Source organism: Halichoerus grypus, chromosome 11, assembly GCF_964656455.1.
Source record: "Halichoerus grypus chromosome 11, mHalGry1.hap1.1, whole genome shotgun sequence".
NCBI classification, from domain to species: domain Eukaryota; kingdom Metazoa; phylum Chordata; class Mammalia; order Carnivora; family Phocidae; genus Halichoerus; species Halichoerus grypus.
In genome coordinates, this window is record NC_135722.1 from 41,826,762 (window position 1) to 41,847,698 (window position 20,937).

Sequence of the window (20,937 nt, forward strand, 5' to 3'; positions counted from 1 at the left end):
TTTTCTTTAATATGATATAAGGACTTTTCAGTAAAAAATTTAAAAGTACTATTATATTAAAAATCTTGTTCTGGGCAAAGATAATGAAACTAGTACTAAACTAATGTTATATTTCACCTTAACATAATCATATGGAAAGTTTATCTTTTACATTTGGTTGCTGTTCATTCTGTGCCTCTTCTGTTAGGTGATTATCACCTTCCAAAAATAATTTTCTGTAGTCTCTGTTCTCTGTTTCCACTTCCTGTGCTTCTGTGCAGTTGAATGATTGTTTTGAGGGAATGGTGCTGTCTTCGTCACCTTTCAAAAAATACACAGAGTAATGATAAGAATAAAACTTGCCCTATATGCATAGTTTTATAAGGAAAATTACTTATAAAAAATATAAAATGGGGTGCCTGTGGCTCAATTGGTTAAGCATCTGTCTTTGGCTCAGGTCATGATCTCAGAGTCCTGGGATGGAGCCCCACGTCAGGCTCTCTGCTCAGCGGGGAGCCTGCTTCTCCCTCTCCCTCTACCCCTCTCCCCCTGCTTGTGCTCTCTGTCAAATAAATAAATAAAATCTTAAAAAAAAAAAAAAAAAAAGGAAAAGGAAGTCCCTATCAATAGGAAGTTTTTAGCAATTTGATGTATGCAATGTCCAACATCTGAAATTGTTTGAGTTTTGGCTATGAAAACTCTAGATTCATAATTATAAATGAATGAGATCAAGGCACATCTAAAAATTAAAACACAGTATCATTTATTGTGAATTATTTCTCTACCAATGTGATTAATAATGCTCTTTTTTCCCAAATCTCATGGAAAAGGGAAGCAGCACCAGTAGCTAAATAGCATTCATTCACATGTAAAAAAAAATCATATTCATTCTGTTGGTAATATTATAAACAGGAAACTTCCCCAAAACCCATCAACAGTAGAATAAATAAATGTAGTATATTCACACAACTGAACACTATGGAGCAAAGAGAATTAACTACAACCACATGCAACAAGACGGATGATTCTTAAAAATATAATGTTGAATGAAGGAAGTTAGACACAAAAGTACATACTCTGTGATGTTCTTTATGAAAAGTTCAACAACATACCAAAACTGATACATACGAGTACTGAAAGCCAAGACAAATGTTATCTTTAGAGGGTATACCTGGAATGGGGCATGAGGAGAAATTCTGAGGTGCTGGTAATATTTTGTTTATTAGTTTACTGATCTGGGTGGTTACACAGGTATGTTAAGTGTATGAATACTCATCAAGTTATAAAGTTATGATTCATTTACTTTTCAATATGTAGGGGGTTTTCCTAAGTAAAAGATTTTTTTTTTTTTAAAGACTTTATTTTATTTGAGAGAGAGCATGCACATGCATGCAACAAGCGGGGGGAGGGAGAAGGGGAGAGGGACAGAATCTCAAGTAGACTCCATGCCGAGCACGTGGGGCTCGATCTCACGATGCTGAGATCATGACCTGACCCAAAACCAAGAGTCAGATGCTTAACCGACTAAGCCACCCAGGCGCCCCTAGGTAAAAGAGTTTTTAAGAGTACATATTAGAATTGAGTTTCAGAAGAACTAGGCTCAAATCCTGATTTTGTACTTGATAATGGCAAGCTTTTTCCCCTGTAAAATATGGATAATAACATCTATTTTACTAGATGTTACATATAATAAATGATCAATAAATGTTAGTCAAATCTTAATCTAACATTGAATATACTAAAAAATCATTAACTAATGATGATCAGGAAATATCCTTTGGAAAATACTATTTTTTCCCAATGAAAAGCATTTAACAAATGAAATTTAGAATATACAACTACTCTTGGTAAGTTAAGGCAGTACTACTAATATAATATATATAATAATATTCTAAAATAGCCATCATGACATATGAGGTTCATTAAATACGGGTGTTTTTTAAGATTTTTTAAAGATTTTATTTATTTATTTGAGAGGGTGGGAGGAGCACAGAGGGAGAAGCAGACTCCCGAATGAGCAGGGAGCCTGATGCGGGGCTCGATCCCAGGACCCAGAGATCATGACCTGAGCCGAAGACAGACGTTTAAATGACTGAGCCCCATACGTACTTTTTAATGATCCAAACTTCTAATAACTCTATCTTACATAGAACAGTAATAAAAACAGTTGAAATAAATGTAATAATTTCCTTTCCGAAGTTGGCCACAACACTACGTCTTACCCCCCTTGCACTCTTTTGAAATGTATTCCTGTTGCTCCTGCATCTATTTCCTAAGCCCCAGGAATCTGGACAGCCTGCGTGACTGCTCTGATTAATAGGATATGGCAAAAGTAATGCTTTGTTCTGGGTTGAGCCATTAATTTGACTGGCAGCTTCTACTTCCTCCTCTCCTGGAATCCAGCAAACATGCTGGAAGAAGCCCATAGACAGATCATATTTAGATGGACTAGTCAATAATCAGCAGATACATGAGTAATCCATCTTGGAAATTCAGCCCAATCACTCCTTCAGATGACTGTCACTCGTACCAATATCTGACTGCAATCACATGAGAGTCCTCAAGTGAGAATCTCCCAGCTCTTACCATTCAATCCAAAGAAGTGTGTGTGTATAATGTAATAACATACTATAAAATCTACCCATTTTAAGTGTATAATTCAACAATTTCAGTATATTTACAGAGTTGTACAACCATATGACAATTTTAGAATATTCTCATCACCCCAAAAAGTACCCTCCTGCTTATTTATAGTTAATCCCTATTTTCATCCTAGGTGATCACTGTTCTGATATTGTCCCTATAAATTCACCTTTTCTAGCATCTCATATAAATAGAATCATACAATATGAAATCTTTTGAGCCTGGCTTCTCTCACTTAGAATTATGTTTTGAAGTCTATCCATGCAGTGTCATGTATCAGAAGTTTGTTCCTTTAACTGCTAAATAAAATTACATCGTATGGATATACCACATGATAGTTCTCCATTTACAAGTTAATGGACATTTGGATCATTTCCAGTTTTGCAGTGTCATCAATAATGTCGTAACATTCACAATCTTGTCTTTGAGCGCTCATATGTTTTCTCATGGATAAATTCTAAGCCATGGTATTACTGCGTGATATTGTAAATTTATGTGTAACTTTTAAAGAAACTGTCAGAATGTTTTCCAAAGGGGTATACCATTTTATATTCCCATCAGCAATGCATAAAGGTTCTAATTTCTCTGCATCCTTGCTAACACTCGGTATTGTCTGTCTTTTTTATTATAGTTAGTCTAGTTTGAGTGTAGTGCTATCTCACTGTAGTATTAATTTGCATTTCTGCAATGACTAATGATGTCATTCATCTTTTCATGTGTTCATTAACCATTTGTTTATATCCTTCACCAAATGACTCAGACCAAAATATGTGACATCTTTTGCCCATTTTTTGAGCTGTTTGACTTCTTAATAATGAATTATAAATGTTCTTTATGTATTATGGATATAAGACCTAATCAGATATATAATTTCCAAATATTTTCTCTCAATCAGTGGTTTGTCTTTTCATTTTCTTATTGTTGTCTTTTGAAGTGCAAAAATTTTTATTTTGCTGAAGCCCAATTTGTCGTTCTTTTCTTTCATGGACTGTGCTTTTGGTGTGGTATCTAAGAATGCTTTATTCAACTCAAGGTCACAAAGACTATATCCTGTATTTTCTTCTACAAGTTTCAAGTTTTTAACTCTTACACTTAGGTCTATGATGTATTTTGAGTTACTTTTTATGTATACAGTAAGGTAAGAGTCCAAATTCTTCCTTTGACAAGTGAATATCCAATTGTGCTGGCCCCATGTGGTGAAATAACTATCCTTTCTCTTTGGAATTATCTTGGCTTCTATATCAAAATTCAGTTGATCATAAATGCAAGAATCTATTTTTGGATTTGCTGTTCTGTTCCACTGATCTACAGGCTCGTCTTTGGGCCACTACCTCACTATCTTAATTACCGTGGCTTTACAGTAAGTTTTGTAGTGTCAGTCCTCCAAATTTGTTCTTTCTCCATTGTTTTGGTTATTGTTGGTCATTATCTTTCCATGTAAAATTTAAGACCAACTTGTCAATTCCTACAAAAAAAAGAGCCTGCTAGAATTTGATAAGGATTACAATGAATTTATAGATCAATTTGGGAGCCCTACTGACAATACTGAGTTTTTCAATCTTTTAATATGAAATGCCTCTCAATTTATTTAGATTTTCTCTAATCTTTATCAAAGTTTTGTAGTTTTCAGTTTATAAATCTCCCCTTCTTTGGTTAAATTTATTCTACTTCATTCTTATCAATACTATTATGAATTGAAATGTTTTCTTAATTTCAATTTATGATGGTTCATTGCCAGTATACAGAAATACAATTTTGTACATCACTGATCTTGCATCTTGTCTCTGCTAAACTGGTTTATTGGTTCTAGTGTGTGTATGTGTATTCTTTGGGATTTTCTACACAAAGGTTCATATGATCTATGAAAATGGGACAGTTTTATTTCTTTATTTTCATTCAGGATGCCTTTATTTCTTTTTCTTTCTAATTCTCCTGGCAAGAACCATGTAGACTAGATGTGCTGAATGCAGGGGCGCCTGGGTAGCTCACTCGGTTAGGCATCTGCCTTCGGCTAAGGTCATGATCCCAGGGTCCTGGGATCAAGCCCGGTGTCTGGCTCCCTGCTCCTGGCTCCCTGCTCCATGGGGAGCCTGCTTCTTCCTCTCCCTTTGGCCCTCCCCCTGCTCGTGTGTACTCATTCACTCTCTCTCTCACAAAAATAAGTAAAATCTTTAAAAAAAAAAAAAAAAGGTGCTGAAAACAAAAACCTTTATCCTATTCTTGACCTTAGGTAGAAAGCATCAGTCTTTTTCCATTAAAGATGATGTTCAGGTGTGTGTTTTTCAGATGTCCTTTATCAGATTGAAGAACTTCCCTGCTATAACTAGTTTGAGTGTTTTTATCATGAAAGAGACTTAAAAAAATCAAAAAAAAAAAAAAAAAAAAAAAAAAAAGAAAGAGACTTAGATTTTATCAAATGTTTTTTCTGCACATATTTAGATTTTCATGTGTTTTTCTCCCCCTTTGTTCTATTAATGTGGTATATTACATTGATTGATTTTCAACTGTTAACCTACTCTTGCGTTCATGGGATAAATACCTTTTGGTCAAGGTGTGACCATTTCATATGTTGCTGGATTCAGTTTAGTATTATTTTGTTAAGGATTTTTGTGTCTATACACATAAGGGATATTGGTCTGTAATTTCCTTGGATACTGTCTGGTTATGACATCAGGATAATACTAGTCCTATAGAATGCGTTGGGAAGTTTTCCCTCCTATTCTACTTTTTGGAAGAGTTTGTGAAGGACTGGTCTTTTCCGTGTGTGTGTGTGTGTGTGTGTGTGTGTGTGTGTGTGTGTGTGTGTGTGTACAATGTAAGAACCAAAAACTACTGAATTGTACACTTTAAAAGGGTGACTTTTATAGTATGTAAAGGGATTGATAAGAGCCCATAATCCCTGTGGAGGCCCATCTACTTCTGGTTTACCTTTATTCTTAGGGTGGAGGCCTACAGAGTTTACCAAGTTATCCCTACTATGGTAAGCCTTCAACTCCAATCTCTGTCTCCCTAGTCCCACAGAACTACCAAAAGGACTGCTCATTCTATTAGTCACCGGCCCCTCTAGAAGGAGCAAATACCTTTTTGATAGTCCCAAACTCCAGGCTCATTTTTGTGAATTTCTATCCTCCTCCAGATCTTGTACTGGTAATTCTGAGAGCTCGTTAGTTTTCAACGGTTTTAAGCACGTTTTTGTTGTTAATAATTTGTCTGGCTTTTCTAGCTACTTTCAGTGGGAATGATGGTCTGAGTTACCTAGTTAACTACTACTGTATGCCTGAGTCATCAATTTTTTTAAAGTTATAAAACAACCATAACTTTATCACCAACAATATTTCTTGTTTGAGGATATAAAATGTTTTGGAATATTAACAAATTAAAATTTAAAACAACTCCTCTCTATGCCATTAAAATGTATGCAAACTCTCTTGGGCTTAGAGTTCAACATTAATATAATTAATTTCACTGTTTATGAATTCTAGCCATAACCTGAAAAGACCACATTCATTTCCACAGCACACTGTAGTCTTCAAAACACTTTCACCATCTGTTATTTGTAACTCATTCCTAGTAACTCCTCAACTTATCTCCTAAGTAGGTAAAACATTCGATCTTCATTTTAAAGATGGATAAACTGAAGTTAAACTCACTCATTTATTAACTTCTAAAACAATGTCAGAAATTGATCTGAAATTCAAACACACATGACTTTTGCAAACTCACCTGACTTTCCACCGTGGCAGTCTGTACCAGACTCAGATTCGGATGTTGACACATATTTCAATATTTGATGTCCACAGCTTATAGAATAAAACAGATAAATATACCTTTATAAATGAGGCAAGCAAATTTTGGCCTAAATACAATTAGAAAATCTGCTTAATTTTTAACCAATATCCTAACTGCAAAATATCATACAAGTCCAATCTCTCGATAAACCTAATAGGTAGGCTTTATCCTAGAAGGCATCCTGTGTCCCTGAAGAGAATAACATATTTTGAAAGTCAGCCCTGAGGTCTGAAGTAAACACTTATTACTGATAAAAAATGGAAAAATGAAATCAAACACCATATGAACTGGGTAGTACGGTACTATACAGCAAAATAATTCTCATAATTTACTGGCATCTTGAGATAGATAGAATACCACTATATATCACTTAATTGGAAAATGAGTAATAGCACTAAAATGAGAAAAAGTTTGTTAAAAATAAAAACTACTCGATAAAGATATAGTCTTAAGCAAATAGAAAACTAGTAATACTTTATGAAAATAACGTATTTTTAAATAGAAATAATGAAAATTTGGGAAACTTACCTGTTACACAAACTGCTATCAGAATTTCTGAGTTGCTGATAAATATCTGGTGAATTGGGTGCACTGCCCAGAGATCTGTGTAAAATAACACTTGGCTTAGTAAGAAAATTGGCAGTGTCAGGAAATTCTATGTGTGATCGACTGGTTAGAGAGCCAGGAGACACTGGTCCATGGCTGGGAGAATTCACAGGACTCAGGCTGGGGAAAGCACCTTAAAAAATTAAAAGAGAGGGAAGAGATCAATAAATAAATACGTATGCACACATAGGCGTTTATTGTCTCTGTGTATTTAAAAAGAACAACTTCCTTCTTTAAAGAAAGCAAAGTATTTACAATTAAGTGATAAAAGAGATTTCTAGGTGGAGCTATCTTCAAGACATTGTAGGCATTATTTGTCATCATCAGTGAGTGTGAAATAAATATTGCAGCAAGATGGCACAGATATTAACAGTGTAACTAAAATGTACAAAGTGTGGCACAAATTTTCCTAATTCACATTGGCCTTTATCTTTCACATTTTATATCCCTACCAGCTTATTATCCACATGAACAAAGTATTGCTACCAAAGTTTATTGAAGAACGAAAGCTCTTAACAACATTAAGCAAGTTGAGCAATGACAAAATTATATGTTAATGTAACATCAGATTCCTTTTAAAAATATATCCATATCTTTCCAGCTCATTCATTCATTTAACAAATATCTGAGAGCCTCCTATATGGTAGAAAATGTGCTGGGTTTAACAATGGAGAAAAAGATACTATCCCTGCAACTCAACAAACCTAGTGACTAGTAGAGAATACAAACAAGTGCTCATTGCTAAAACATGAAAAAAACAGAGGGCTTCAGAAATACATCTCTAATGCTACTGATTTGCTCCAAAAACCTTCACTGAGTGCCCTGAACTAAGGTAGAATGGGTATATCTGGAGAAAGGTAGGCAGATTTAAAACTTTATTTGGAAATGAAGATCCAAGTAAAGTGTGAATCAGAGGGGAAAGCAAGTAACAGTTATTCAGGAGCTCTGATATTTTCAGGCATAGTGGTATGTGTGTGATGGTTAATTTTATGTGTCACTCGGCTAGGCTGTCTACGGTGTCCAGATGTCTGGTCAAGCACCAGGCTAGATGTGGCTGTGAAAGTGTTCTTCAGAGGTGATGAACATTTAAGTCAGTAAACTGAGTAAAGCAGATTACCCTCCCTCCTCATGTGTGAGGGCCTCATCCAATTGGTTGAAGGCCTTGAAAGAAAAGACTGAGGTCCTCCAAAGAGGAAAGAATTTTGCCTCCAGACTGCTTTCAGATTCAGGACTGCAGTACCAACTTCTCCTAGAATTTCTAGCTGGACAGCCTGCCCTGCCAATCTCAAACTTGCTAACCCTCACAATCCTGCAAACCAATTCCTTAAAATAAGCCACCTCTCTCGCTCTCTCTCTCTGTAAATACATATACACACATTCTATTAGTTCTCCGGAGAACCCGAATACAATGTGTTATTTTATTTAATACAATGTGTTATTTTCATCACCTTGTGAGTTAAGTAGTATTTTCATTTTCCCATGTGGGGGAAAAAAAAAAAAAGGCTAAAAACTTGATTTAGTTAACACAGTTATCACCGGGAGATCATACTTCTTCCTGCAGAGCTGCCTCTACTGTTCTATCAGACTGGTTTATGGAGAGGCTCCCATAACTTCATACAGTGTTAGAGCTGAATGGGATTTTTTTTTTTTTTTAAATCTGGCCAGCCCATTTAATGTTTCAGAAGAGGAAACTGAGGACCAGACAAGAAGGGTCTTGCCTGTCATAATGATTAGTTACTAACCGGAAACTGAGGTTCCAATTTCTAGCCCTCTTTTCTCTAATTATACTAGTGAGTGTCCAAAATCCTGACAGATGGGCTAAGAAGAATAAAGGGTAACATGATCTTAGGGTAGAAATTTGATACGACAGAGAAAAACCTAGCAACCCTTAAAAAAATGCTTTCTACGATATAGATTCACCATTTTAATTTTAAACCTTTTTTAGTGTGAAATATAACACACATACAGAAAAGTTACAATGGGAATGCTCACCACTCAACTAAGACATAAAGCATGGCCAGAGATCAGAAACCCCGTCTTCTAGCTCCCCTTCCTCTCATTAAAGGAAATCATATTTTTACTTGTATGGTATTGTTTTTCTTGCCTTCCTCTATATTTATACCACGTAAGTACGCAGTTTTTAACAATTTAGGTTAGTTTTGCCCTTATTTTCTAACTTTATAAACTGAATTAGACAGTAAATATACATGCTTCTTCTATGCTTTGCTTACATTTTAAAAAGATATTTCCAGGCAGTTGGGTATGATTGCAGTTCTCCGATTTTCAAGGCCGTATAAAATTGTACTCATGAAGATAGCACAATTTTATTTCTCTCTTCAAGTACTGAACTGCCAAATTGTCTTCCAAAGTGGTTGAAGCATTTCGCTTTCCCATCAATGTGTCAGCGTTCCCACTTTGGAACATTTTTACCACTTGTTCTTGTCTGTCTTTAAAATTACAGGCCTCACAGTGGGTATGAAGTCTTGGGTCAGTGTGGTTTTGATGTGCATTTCCCTAATGATTAAAGATATTGAACATCTTTTCGTGTGGTATGGGCCACTGGTGTATCTTCTCTGGAGAAGTATCTTTTTTAATGAGGTCATTTGTCTTTTTATTATTGAGTTGTAGGACATCTTTGTATATTCTGGATACCAGGACACTATCAAATATACAATTTGCAAATATTTTCTCCCATCCTGTGTCTTTTCACTTTCTTTAGGTGTCTGTAGAAATACGAATGTCTTTAATTTTAATGAATTCCAATTATCAGTTTTTCTCATTCACGAACTGTGCTTTTGCTGTCATATATTAGAATGCTGTATTCGACACCCAAAGTCACAAAAATTTTCTGTCTTCTTCTACTAGTTTTGGGCTTTAACTCTTACAGTTGAGTCTATGACGCATTTGTGTTAATTTTTGAGTATGGTAACAGGTAGGATTCCAAATTCATTCTTTTTCCTGTGTATATCCAGTTGTCTCAACACCATTTGTTAAAAACACTGTTTCTTCCCCATTGAATCATCTTGGCACCGCAGTTGACCATGTAAGGACTTATTTCTAGACTCTCAATTCTATCCCACTGAGATGGAATATCCTTATGCCGGTACCACTCTTGATTACTATAGCTTGGTAATAAGTTTTAAATTTGAAAGTGTGAGTCCTCCAATTTCTTCTTTTTTATTAAAAATCGCTTTAGCTATTCTGGGTCCCTTGAATTTCCATATGAATTTTATTTTATTTTGTTAAGATTTTATTTATTTGAGAGAGAGTGCACGAGTTGAGGGGGAAGGAGCAGAGGGAGAGGGAGAAGCAGACTCCCTGCTGACATGGGGTCAATCCCAAGAGGAGATCATGACCTGAGCCAAAGGCAGACACTTAACTGACTGAGCCACCCAGGCATCCCTCCATTTGAATTTTACGATCAGCTTGTCAATTTCTGCAAAGAAACCATCTCAGAACTTAATAAAGATGGCATGAAATCTAGAACAATTTGGAGAGTATTGCCATCTTAACAATACTACGTTTTCTGATCCACCAACACAGGGTATTTTTGTATTTATTTAGACCTTTAGTTTCTCTCAACAATGTTTTACAGTTTTCAGTATACAGGTCTTACGCTTTTTTGTTAAATTTATTCCAAGTATTTTATTCTTTTTAATACTAACTTTACATGGAATTATTCTTCTTTCAGTTTGCATTATTCATTGCTAGTATATAGACATATAATTGATTTTTGCATTGGGATCCTGTATCCTGCCATACTCATAAACTTGTTTATTGGTTTGTAATAGACTTTAATGAATTTATTCAGATTTTATAAATACATGAGGTCATCTGCAAATACAGTTTTACCTATTCCTTTTATCCCTTCTTACCTGACTGCTATGGCTAGAACCTCCAATCTAATATTGAGTAGAAGTGGCAATTATTTTATAACATCAAAATTATTTTATAGTTTCATTTTATAATTTCTAGTTCTTTATATTCTCTTTGATGAGACACTGTTGTCATAACTCTTCTTAAACACTGTAGATATCAGCACCTGGGTGGCTCAGTCAGTTAAGTGTCTGGTCATGATCCCGGGGTCCTGGGATCAAGCCCATGTCAGGCTCCCTGCTCAGTGGGGAGCCTGCTTCTCCCTCTCCTTCTGCCCCTCCACCTCACCCCCCAGTTGTGCTCTCTCTAATAAATAAAATCTTAAAAAAAATTCAGATATGGTTTCCATTAGTACTTTAAACATATTTATAATAGCAGATTTTAAGTCATTTAAGTCCAAGTCCAAAATCCAAGTCCAAAATCCAAGCCCCTTCAGGGAAATTTTCTGTTGACAAAAATTTGTTTGTACATGGCAAAAATGTGTTTCTTTGCATGTTTCATATTTTTTTGTTGAAAACTGGACATTTTAGATAATATATTTTAACAATTCTGGTATCAGATCCCTCCCACACCCAAGGTTTGTTATGTTGCTGATTTGTGTTTGTTTTCTTGCTTTTGGTTGTTGAATGACTTTCCTGGACTAATTATGTAGATTCTGTTTTCTCTGACTGTGTAGCCACTGAGTTCTTTGCTAGTTGTTGTTGCTGCTGCTGTTGTTGTTTTACCTTTAAGTTCTTGATTTGTTTTTTAAGCTTGACTTCCTGTAAATCACCCATGGATCAGAATAATTTTGTTGTCAATCAATGATGAGTCTGAAAGGTTTCTTTAAATGTCTTGCCTATATGTCAACTGTAGAAGAGAATCTGTTGAAAAAGACACACTTCAAACTTTAGTTTATGAAACAGCCTTGGATTTCACGTCCTGCTTGTGAGAGGCCTCTAGGTCAGCTCCACGTGAGTGCCTGGGGCCTTCTCCTACGCATGTGCACAGCCTTGTAGACCGCCCAGGAATCTCTCAGACGTTCTCAAGTTCCCTATGGTAATTGACTAGTATCCAGGATTTCCTCTTAAATTCCCAGGTAGCTCTTGTTTGCCACCCCTGAAATCACAGCCTTAGGCAGTCACAATGCTGCCTGGCACAAGGTTTGGGTTTTCTGTTTGTTTTTTAGAGAGCTGAGCTCTGAGTCCAAATACCCACAATACCCAAATACCCACGGGGAATAGAGATTTCCCAAGGAGCTTCAAGGTGGGACAAGGAGTTTCCTATATACTCTCAGTGGAGTTCTAAAAGAGGTCAGATCTCCCTGATCATAGCAATGTTACCTGCTTTCAGCAACAGTGCCACTGAGGGAGAAAGAGGGGATGGGGTAGCCCCCAAATAAGATGTCACAGGACCCACGGGCTTACCCAGGCTCAGCAGTCTCTCTTATACAGAGGACTTCTAGTTTTTTCTCAGGCTTTTGTTAATTCCCAATGTTGTGAAATGGCTGAGTTTCATTTTTTGCCTTTTCGTTGATTTTAGCAGGAGAGTGAGTTTAGGAGATCTTCTCTCTGCCGTTCCTGAAGTCAATCTCTATATAGAGTTTTAATACTTCGAAACTCATTGAGACTTGTCTCATAGTCCAACAAATGGTCTGCTGTCCTCCATCTTGTGTGTATTCTTGGAAAACATATTCATCCTGGGATGGCTGAATGTAGTGTTTTGCAGTCAATTACGTCAAGTCAGTCAAGTCATGTTGCTCTAACCTTTCATATGTCTATACTAATATTTTGGTCTGCTTGTTCTACTAATGAGAATGGGGAGTTAAAATCTCCAATTACGAATATGGATTTCTCTACTTTCCCTTTAGTTCTGTCGATTTTTAACTCATGTATATTATAGCTCTGAGATCAGACCTACCTGCATCCTTGGATTTAGAGTGTGTATCTTGTAAAGAGCATATGCTTGAGTCTTGTATTGTTAGCTGCCTGACAATCTTTGTCATTTAACTGGAGAGTATTTTCAATTTTTTGTTGAAAACTGGATGTTTTAAAAATATGCTTAGCAACTCTGGCAGATCCCTGCCTCTCCCCCCCAACCACAAAGTGTATGTTTAATGTGATATAGTGTTCAATCCACTATCTTCCTATTTCTTTTTTAGTTGTTCCTTCTTTTTGTCTTTTATCTTTTCTTGGATTCTTTTGGATTATTTTTTGTTTGTTTTTTAAAAAATCATGCCAATGTTACCTCCTATATTCATTTTTTATTTATACCTTTTTCTTTCATTCTTTTCGTTGTCACTCTGGATACTAAAATGTGCATCTTTGAAGTACTACTTTCTCTCAAATTTATACTTTTTACTACTTTTACTAGTTTAAATCCATTTACCCCTCTTCCACCCTTTATAAGCCCTTGTTACCATATATTTGACTCCTTCATATATTACGCATGCTAAAAGGAAGTTATTATTGTGTTTTTAAATCAATATTCACTATATTCACCCATGTATTTAGGCTTACTAGTGCTTTTCATTCATTCCTGCCAGTATATGCTTTAGTGTGGATCATTTTCCTCCTACCTAAGCTACTTCCTTTGCTGAATCTTAGTATTGCAGGTCTACCAGCAATAAATTCTATCAGCTTTTGTCTATATGAAAAAATACATTGCTTTAATTTTTAAAAGATATTTTCATTAGATAAAGAATTCCAGGTTGGCATTTTTCATTTTATTTTTCATTTCATTTCATTCAGAGTTTCTAACCTATATTACTTTTCTTCTCTTTAAAGAACTTCTTTTAATATTTCTTGTTTACTATTTCTTGTCTGTCAAGTCTACTGGCAACAAGTTCCCTCAATTTTTATTTGTCTGAGAAAGTCCTCCTTCACTTTTGAAGTAGAATTTCAAAGGGTACAGAATTCTAGGTTGGTGTTGTTTTTCCCCCCTTCGCAATACTTTAAATGTTTCACTCCACTTGAATGGCTTATGAAGGTTAAGTCTGATGTCATTATTATTTTCGTTCCTCTACAGGTAAGTTGTTCCCCACCCCCACCGGCCTTTTTAAGGATTTTTTATCTTTGCTCTTCTGTAACTTGAAAACAATATGCCTAGGTATTTTGATATTTATCCTGTTTGGTGTTCTGTGAGCTTCCTGGATTTATGGTTTGGTGTCTGATATTCATCTGAGAAAATTCTCAGTCATTACTGTCTCAAATATTTCTTTTCTTCCTTCTTGCTTTCTTTTTCTGGTATTCCTTTTGTAGTTGTCCACAGTCCTTGGATATTCTGTTTTTTCAGTCTTTGTTTTTCAGTTTTGAAGATTTCTGTTGACATATCCTCAAGCTCAGAGATTCTTTCTTCAGCTGTGTCCAGCCTACTCATGAGCCCATTGAAGGCATTCTTAATTTCTGTTACGGTGTTTTTGATTGTGAGCATTCATTTTTGTTTTATTATTTAGGATTTCCACCTCTCTTATTGCATATTATCTACTTAATCCATTAGAGCCTTTGGCATATTAATCATAGTTGTTTTAAGTTCCCAGTCTGACAATGCCAACATCCCTATCTGATTCTGATAGATTACTCTGTCTATCCAAATTGTGTTTTTACCTTTTGGTACGCCTTGTGATTTCTTCTTGATAGCCAGACATGAGGTACCAGGTAAAAGAAACTGCTGTAAATAGGCCTTTAGTGAAATGGTGCTGAGGTCTGAGGCAAGAAGTGTTGTATAGTCCTGTGATTAGATCTCAGTCTTTCAGTGAGCCTGTGTTGCTGGACTAAGAACTTCACAAGTGTTTCTCAGGTTGTTTTTGTTTGTTTGTTTTGGGGTTTTGGGTTTTTGTTTTGTTTTGTTTTTGCCTCTCCCTTTGGTGGGAGAATGACTAGAGCTGACTGAAGTTGAGTATTTCCCTTCCCCCAGGTTAGTCAGGCTCTGATAAATCCTCAGCCGATTAGGCTCTGGTTGACTAGTTTCTCCTGAGGGCAGCTTTGTTAAGAAGAGGAAAAGTGCTCTGGTGTATTTAAACATGGTTCCTTTTCCTTGCCCCCTGATAGCAGCATTTTCTCCACTATTTCTGAAAGAATCTGGTCAAGCTCCTAGAGGTGAATCTCACAAAATTGTGGGGGGCTCCTTATGACTGGGTCTCCCTGGAGTTTTTAATTCTCAGAGTTATCCTCCAGCAATTTGCCAGATACAGTTCAGTTCAGGCTTTCCTACCCCAGCACTGGTTCCAGGCAGTGGTTCTGAGTTGCCCCTTGTGAGTCTCTGCTCCAGTAAGTCATTACTTCCTGTATTTGCCTATCTCGCCAATCTTGGAGGAACCCGCTGCCCTGTTTCCTCACCTCTCACAGATCCTAGAAGAGTTGATTTTTTAGTCTGTTCAGATTTTTACTTATTAGGACAGAATGACGGCTTCTAGGCTCCTTAACATGCAGAACCAGAAGCCATAAGTATTCTGTTATCTATATATTTTTTCCCTCTCTGTGTTTCAGTTTGGATATTTTCTATTTTTCTGTCGTGTCCAATCTGTTCTTAAACCATCCTATAATTTAATCAACCACATTTCTCAGTTCTAAACTGTCCACTATTTCTTTTCTGTGTGTTCAGTTCTGTGTTAAAATTATCAACCCATTTTTGTCCATCTTTCCTTCTATTTCTTTAAGACTTTGTTAAATCCAACATCAATATCTTATGTAGATCTCCTTCTAGTGTCGGCTTATCAGTAACATGTTCCTGCCTCTTCACGTTTTATTGATTTTTATTTTATATACAACATCATAAAAGAATTTTGTAATTGTATGTATATTCCATTACCAGACATAATGTACTTTAAAAGTAGGTATCAGTGTTGTTCTGTTATTGCTATGTTGTATCTGTATCTTTCATCTAAAATATTTTGAAGTGTTCTATAATCTTTTGAGTTAAAGAAAATTCCTTAATTAGTGGGGGTGGGTGAAATGGGTAAAGTGGGTCAAAAGGAACAAACCTGTAGTTATAAAATAAATAAATCAGAGGGCTGTAATGTACAGCATGAGGACTACAGTTAATAATACTGGACTGTATATTTGAAAAGTGCTAATAGAGCAGATCTTAAAAGTTGTCACAGGAAAAAAATTTGTGACTATGTATAGTGACAGATGTTAACTAGACTCACTGGAGTGATCATTGTGCAATATACACAAATATCAAATCATTGCTGTACACCTAAAACTAATATACTGTTATATGTCAATTATACCTTAAATAAATAAACAAAATGGGAAAAATTCTATTAGAATGACTTACTAGGATATAGTCAGGTTTTTTCCACTCTCACAGTAAGGTAATTTTGCCACACTACAAAAGAATACCCTTCCCATACAATTTTCCCTTGTTCTGGATATGTGAATCTGGGGATCTGCAACTACTCAGGTTAGTTAAGTAGTTCTGTATTTTATCCCTGAATCCCTAGTGCCTAACAAAGTGCCTGGTACACAGTGGATGTTCAAAAAGCATTACGAATGAATGAGCAAATGGTCAACTAATGGCCAATCCAAACTGCTTAATCGTGTTAACTTAGGACACATAAAATGGTATTCAAAATTAGCTCTAAATGTATAATGAAAAAATTGTGCACTACCAGATACTTTGAGACCTCCCACATTTAAATCATAAAGAATGACTTCTTACCAGCTCTTCTCAGACCTACATGGTGAGTTAGGGATACAGAAGATGACCTTTGCTTCGCGATTGTCAGTAGATTTGAACTAAAAGGCCCATTTAGATAGGATCCTTGACTAAAAGGGAAAGATAACAGATTAAGAATTTTAAAGCCATGGCAAATTTCCTCTTTTTTATTCATGATCTTCAGTTCAACTAGGAAACATCTGCTTATACATTCAGAGTTTAGACATCTATCTAGTACTTAAGCCTAAAGCAGGGGCCAGCAAATGCTTTCTGTAAAGGATCAAGTAGTAAAAACTTCTGGCTTTGCAACTACTCAACCCTGCCACTGTAGCATAAAAAGCAGCCACAAATAATAATAACCAAGTAAGTATGATTGTGTTTCAGTATAATTTGATTTGCAATAAACAAAAACAAATTCAAAACAGTTATGGACTATATTAGGCCCACAGGCCGTATGTAGTTTGCTGAACCCTGGTATAAAGCAGGTTATCAATATTATCTGGAGGACTTCTTAGAACACAGATGGCTAGTTCTACCCCCAGGATTTCTGGTTCAGTAGGTCTGGGGCAGGGCCAGTAATCTGCATTTCTAGTAAGTTCTTAGGTGACGCTGACATTGCTGGGTCCAGGGACCTCACTGAGAATCACTGGCCTAATAATACAGTTTTCATTATTTCCTGCTCCCTCTCTTCACAGCTATTGATTACCCATTAACTCAGTCATTTCCTATAACTGAAATATTTATGGTAGGTTTTAGAGCTCTTATGAAGAAATTAAACATAGGTAGGCAATCACACACTACAGCAATGTGATATGTAAAATGCAATTTAAGATTATATATCTTAAAGCTTTCCAGTGCCAAGCATGTATGAAGTACACCATAAATTTTACATTTTCTTCGATATTCACTAGCCTGTTTTCTTCTGTCAACTCCTCATGTGGGCACTTCACCACAGGCTCAAGGACAAATCTAGATTCTCTATTTTTCACTCAGTATTTTTTAGTGTAGGCTAAGTTCTCAATAAGTTCTTCTCCAACTGCTTCATCTTTTCTGTACTTTCATACCCTGTTACTCAAGGAAGGCCTATTTTTTCTGTGACCTAAAAGGTTTTTCTTCATGTCCTATTACATTTATCCATAGTGTATTATAATTTCACTGCTTACAGATTCTTTTCCCTCATTATTTTGTGATTTTCTTTGCGGGCTCTAACATCGCTCTCCATCCCCGGTGGATCTAGCTCAGTGCCTGCTACAGGTGTTCGACAGGTATTGTGGAATAAGTGAATGATCTCTTTAGGTTCCTAGTCTCAGCTTCCTAGAGAACAGATCATTTTTGCTCCCCAATTTTGGGCGAGTGGACTCTTTTTCTTTCACTAACTCTTGCTTTGAGGCTCTCCTTGGATCTTTTTCTAGAAATCTAGTTTGTTCTATATCCCCATGGGAGAAAAAAATTCTGTATTACAAAAAGAGAAGGCACGTAAAACCAGTTAGCGACCATTAAAACTTCCTTATTGACATTAACAAAAATTATAACAACAGCACTATTTTAAGTATCTATTATGTACCATTCATTGTTTTAGGTAGTTTACATATGTTTATCTTTTTTAAGTCTCCTATTTAACAGATAAGGAAATGGAGACACCAAGAGGCTAAGTAACGTCCCCCCATCCACACAGCTAAAGTTCACAGTGGCAGAGCTAAAATTCAACCTCTAATTTCTTTGACTCTAAAAGGAGAAAGCATTTATTTTCTACCTATTTTTAAAAGGTCTTGCCCACACCTTCCACAAAACAATTCTGATTCTAGCTTTGTGTGTTTCCCCATCTGTAAAATTAGAGATTTAGATGTAAGGCTTTTTTTTTTCGTGTTAGGGGTAGAATTTATTGACTCATCAGTTGCATAAAACACCCAGTGCTCATCAGATCATGTTCCCTCCTTAATGCCCATCCCCCAGTTACCCCATCCCCCCACCCACCTTCTCTCCTAGAGGTAAAAACTTTTAACATCTAACTTTTAGAGTCTATCATATTTTATTCTCAAGCCAGTAGTAATGATAATTTGATGATGTGACAAAAAGAGGCAATTCAAATAATACCCCCCAATAAACTCATGTCCCTGCTTGTGCTCAATTGTTCTTTGTATTTAGTACTCCTTGCTCACAAGTGGGGGAGACTAGGGGAGCACATAAGAATACCACTCAGGGCTATATTCAAACAGAAAAATCTGTGTACTCTACCAAAGTTTACTCCCTGATTAATATTCAAAACAAAGACAAGACTTTCTCCTTTTCAAAACAGACCCACTGCACTGCTCCACAGTTTCCTACCTTGATCCAGAGTCTTCTAATACTTGAAGTATACTATACATTCAGTTAGCCGTTTAGAATTGAGAGGTACAGGTCAAATTACAGGTTTTCAGCAGAGTTCTAGAATCGTCTCATTAATTTCTGGCCTACAACCAGATAAATGTACACTCCAATGAGATTACATAAAATACTGAAGAAAGCAGAGGACAAGAAGGATAGGAGTCTCAAGGTTTATTAATAGATGGTAGGAGGATGACTGAAGTCAGATTTGGGAATCATTACAAGAGATTGTCAAAAGTTATGGTCACAGAGTTAAGCCATATGTTAAGAGTTGATTTTTAGATAACCAATGCAAATTACCTTGATAAGGTTTGTATCATCTTGTGTGGGTGTGTGAGAAGCTGTATAAACTTGTTGGCTGTATGATGTCCAGATTCACAGAGCTATTCTCTTGAGAAACTGGGTGAGATGACACCATTAGCCCTCTTAAATCTCTGCAGTTCAAATAGCATCCAGGCATTGGTATAAATCTCTAATAAATTATGAGACACAGAATTGAGAAGCTGGTTCCTAGTACATTATTTAGGGAACATAGTTCCTAACAAATTATTAGACTGAATTACGGAGCAGTTATGGAGATGAAGGATGAATTGGGGAATAGGTTAAAGGCAAGTCTCTTTAGTGTAGGAGTAACTATAGTTGATAGCCCAGGGAGTTTTGGAAAACTATTTGCCTATTTTTCCCCAGGGAAAGTCTGTTCAAAGAAAGTGAGCTGTGAGTCTAAAATATGTTCTGTTTGTCCACAGGGAGGGATGGGTCCTAGCAGTCAGTCCAAGGATACAAGTTTAGCCATTTTTTAACCATAGCTACTAATCCTAGAACTCAGAGATGGGTAATCCAATTGTCAGCTAACCCAAAAAAGCATTATTCCACATCTCCTGGAACTTCCTGACCAGAGAACCTTCAGCTGAAACTTCAGCAGAAGGCAGCATCCGCTGTCATAATCCAATACGGACACTATACTCCTGCAGGACATTTGTTGAGCAGCTGTTTATCTTCAAAGACCCATTTTAATGCAATCAAACTCATCACAGCAATCAAGCAGGCCTCAGAAGAGCAGTAATGACTAACCCACGGTAGAAAGTGAAAGTGCCATAAAAGAGGCAAAGAAAAGGTGTTAAGGAGATTCCAAGGTGAAACAGATTACTTCTCCTTGGAAACCAAGGGAGGAGGAGATCAGGGTGTTATTCTTAAAGTGAGACCTGTTCCAGGGAGAGAGAACAACTACCGGGGGGGGCATAGAAGTAGACAAATGGAGGGAACAGCAAAGAGTTACTCTTGACTGGAGTTTCAAATAAATAGACAAAGACTGATGTATTTTGGTGTTGTAAAGTAATGGCCCTCTTAATTAAAATTTCAAGTTCCTGTAAGAGATGAAAAGTGATAAACTCTTCAGGGTAGATAATACAGTGGCTGTTCTTTCTTCTGGTTTTCTTCCTTTAGATTCCTTTTATCACAGCTATCATAGGGTTTATAATACTTCACTTTTTTCTCCAGACAAAGCATGAAGAAAAGCAAAATTAAATCCTATATTACTCTTTACTCAAACAAGGTGAGCTGGAAACTATAATTCAGCTTAATTTTCAAATGAGTTAAACTAAAAACAAAATTATCAGAAAAAGTTCAAGGAAGAGTTTAGTGCAAGTCACATATTGTTTTCACTTAGAGAGCTTTCCAGGTCATTTTTCTGTTCTCATTCTTTGCAAGACTGCTCATGTCTTTTAGTTTGTTTAAATATTCCAAGTAAGGGTGCAGCTTTGTCATGAGGGAATAACAGGGTTTCAAATCCCAGGCTAAGGATTTCGGCACTATTCTATAGGCATTGGTAAAGGGTCCGAAACATAATGACTAGAAAAACTGAATAATCAAGGTTTTGTTTAAGGAAGATTTGTGGTGGAAGGGTAGGAGATGGATCAGGCGGTGAAGGATATTAGAAATGGAAAGGCCAATTAAGAGGATAATAGCTCAGGTAAGGAGTAAAGAAAGCATGAAACAGTGTAGGCAAAGTGATAAAGGAGAAGAGGGAGCAGAGAGGAAACG

At 36.3% G+C, this 20,937-nt stretch overlaps 1 protein-coding gene across 1 annotated transcript in view; it reads right to left on the bottom strand.

Moving 5' to 3' along the window:
• The window catches only part of PDE3B (phosphodiesterase 3B), a 169,608-nt gene that overhangs the window by 28,210 nt on the left and 120,461 nt on the right, over positions 1-20,937 (bottom strand). The window contains exons 5-8 of the mRNA XM_036119328.2: positions 16,537-16,643; positions 6,940-7,150; positions 6,346-6,422; positions 152-300 (exon numbers count right to left, since the gene is read on the bottom strand). Of these exons, the coding sequence (XP_035975221.1) occupies positions 152-300; positions 6,346-6,422; positions 6,940-7,150; positions 16,537-16,643 (544 nt within the window). The remainder of the gene's footprint in view (positions 1-151; positions 301-6,345; positions 6,423-6,939; positions 7,151-16,536; positions 16,644-20,937) is intronic.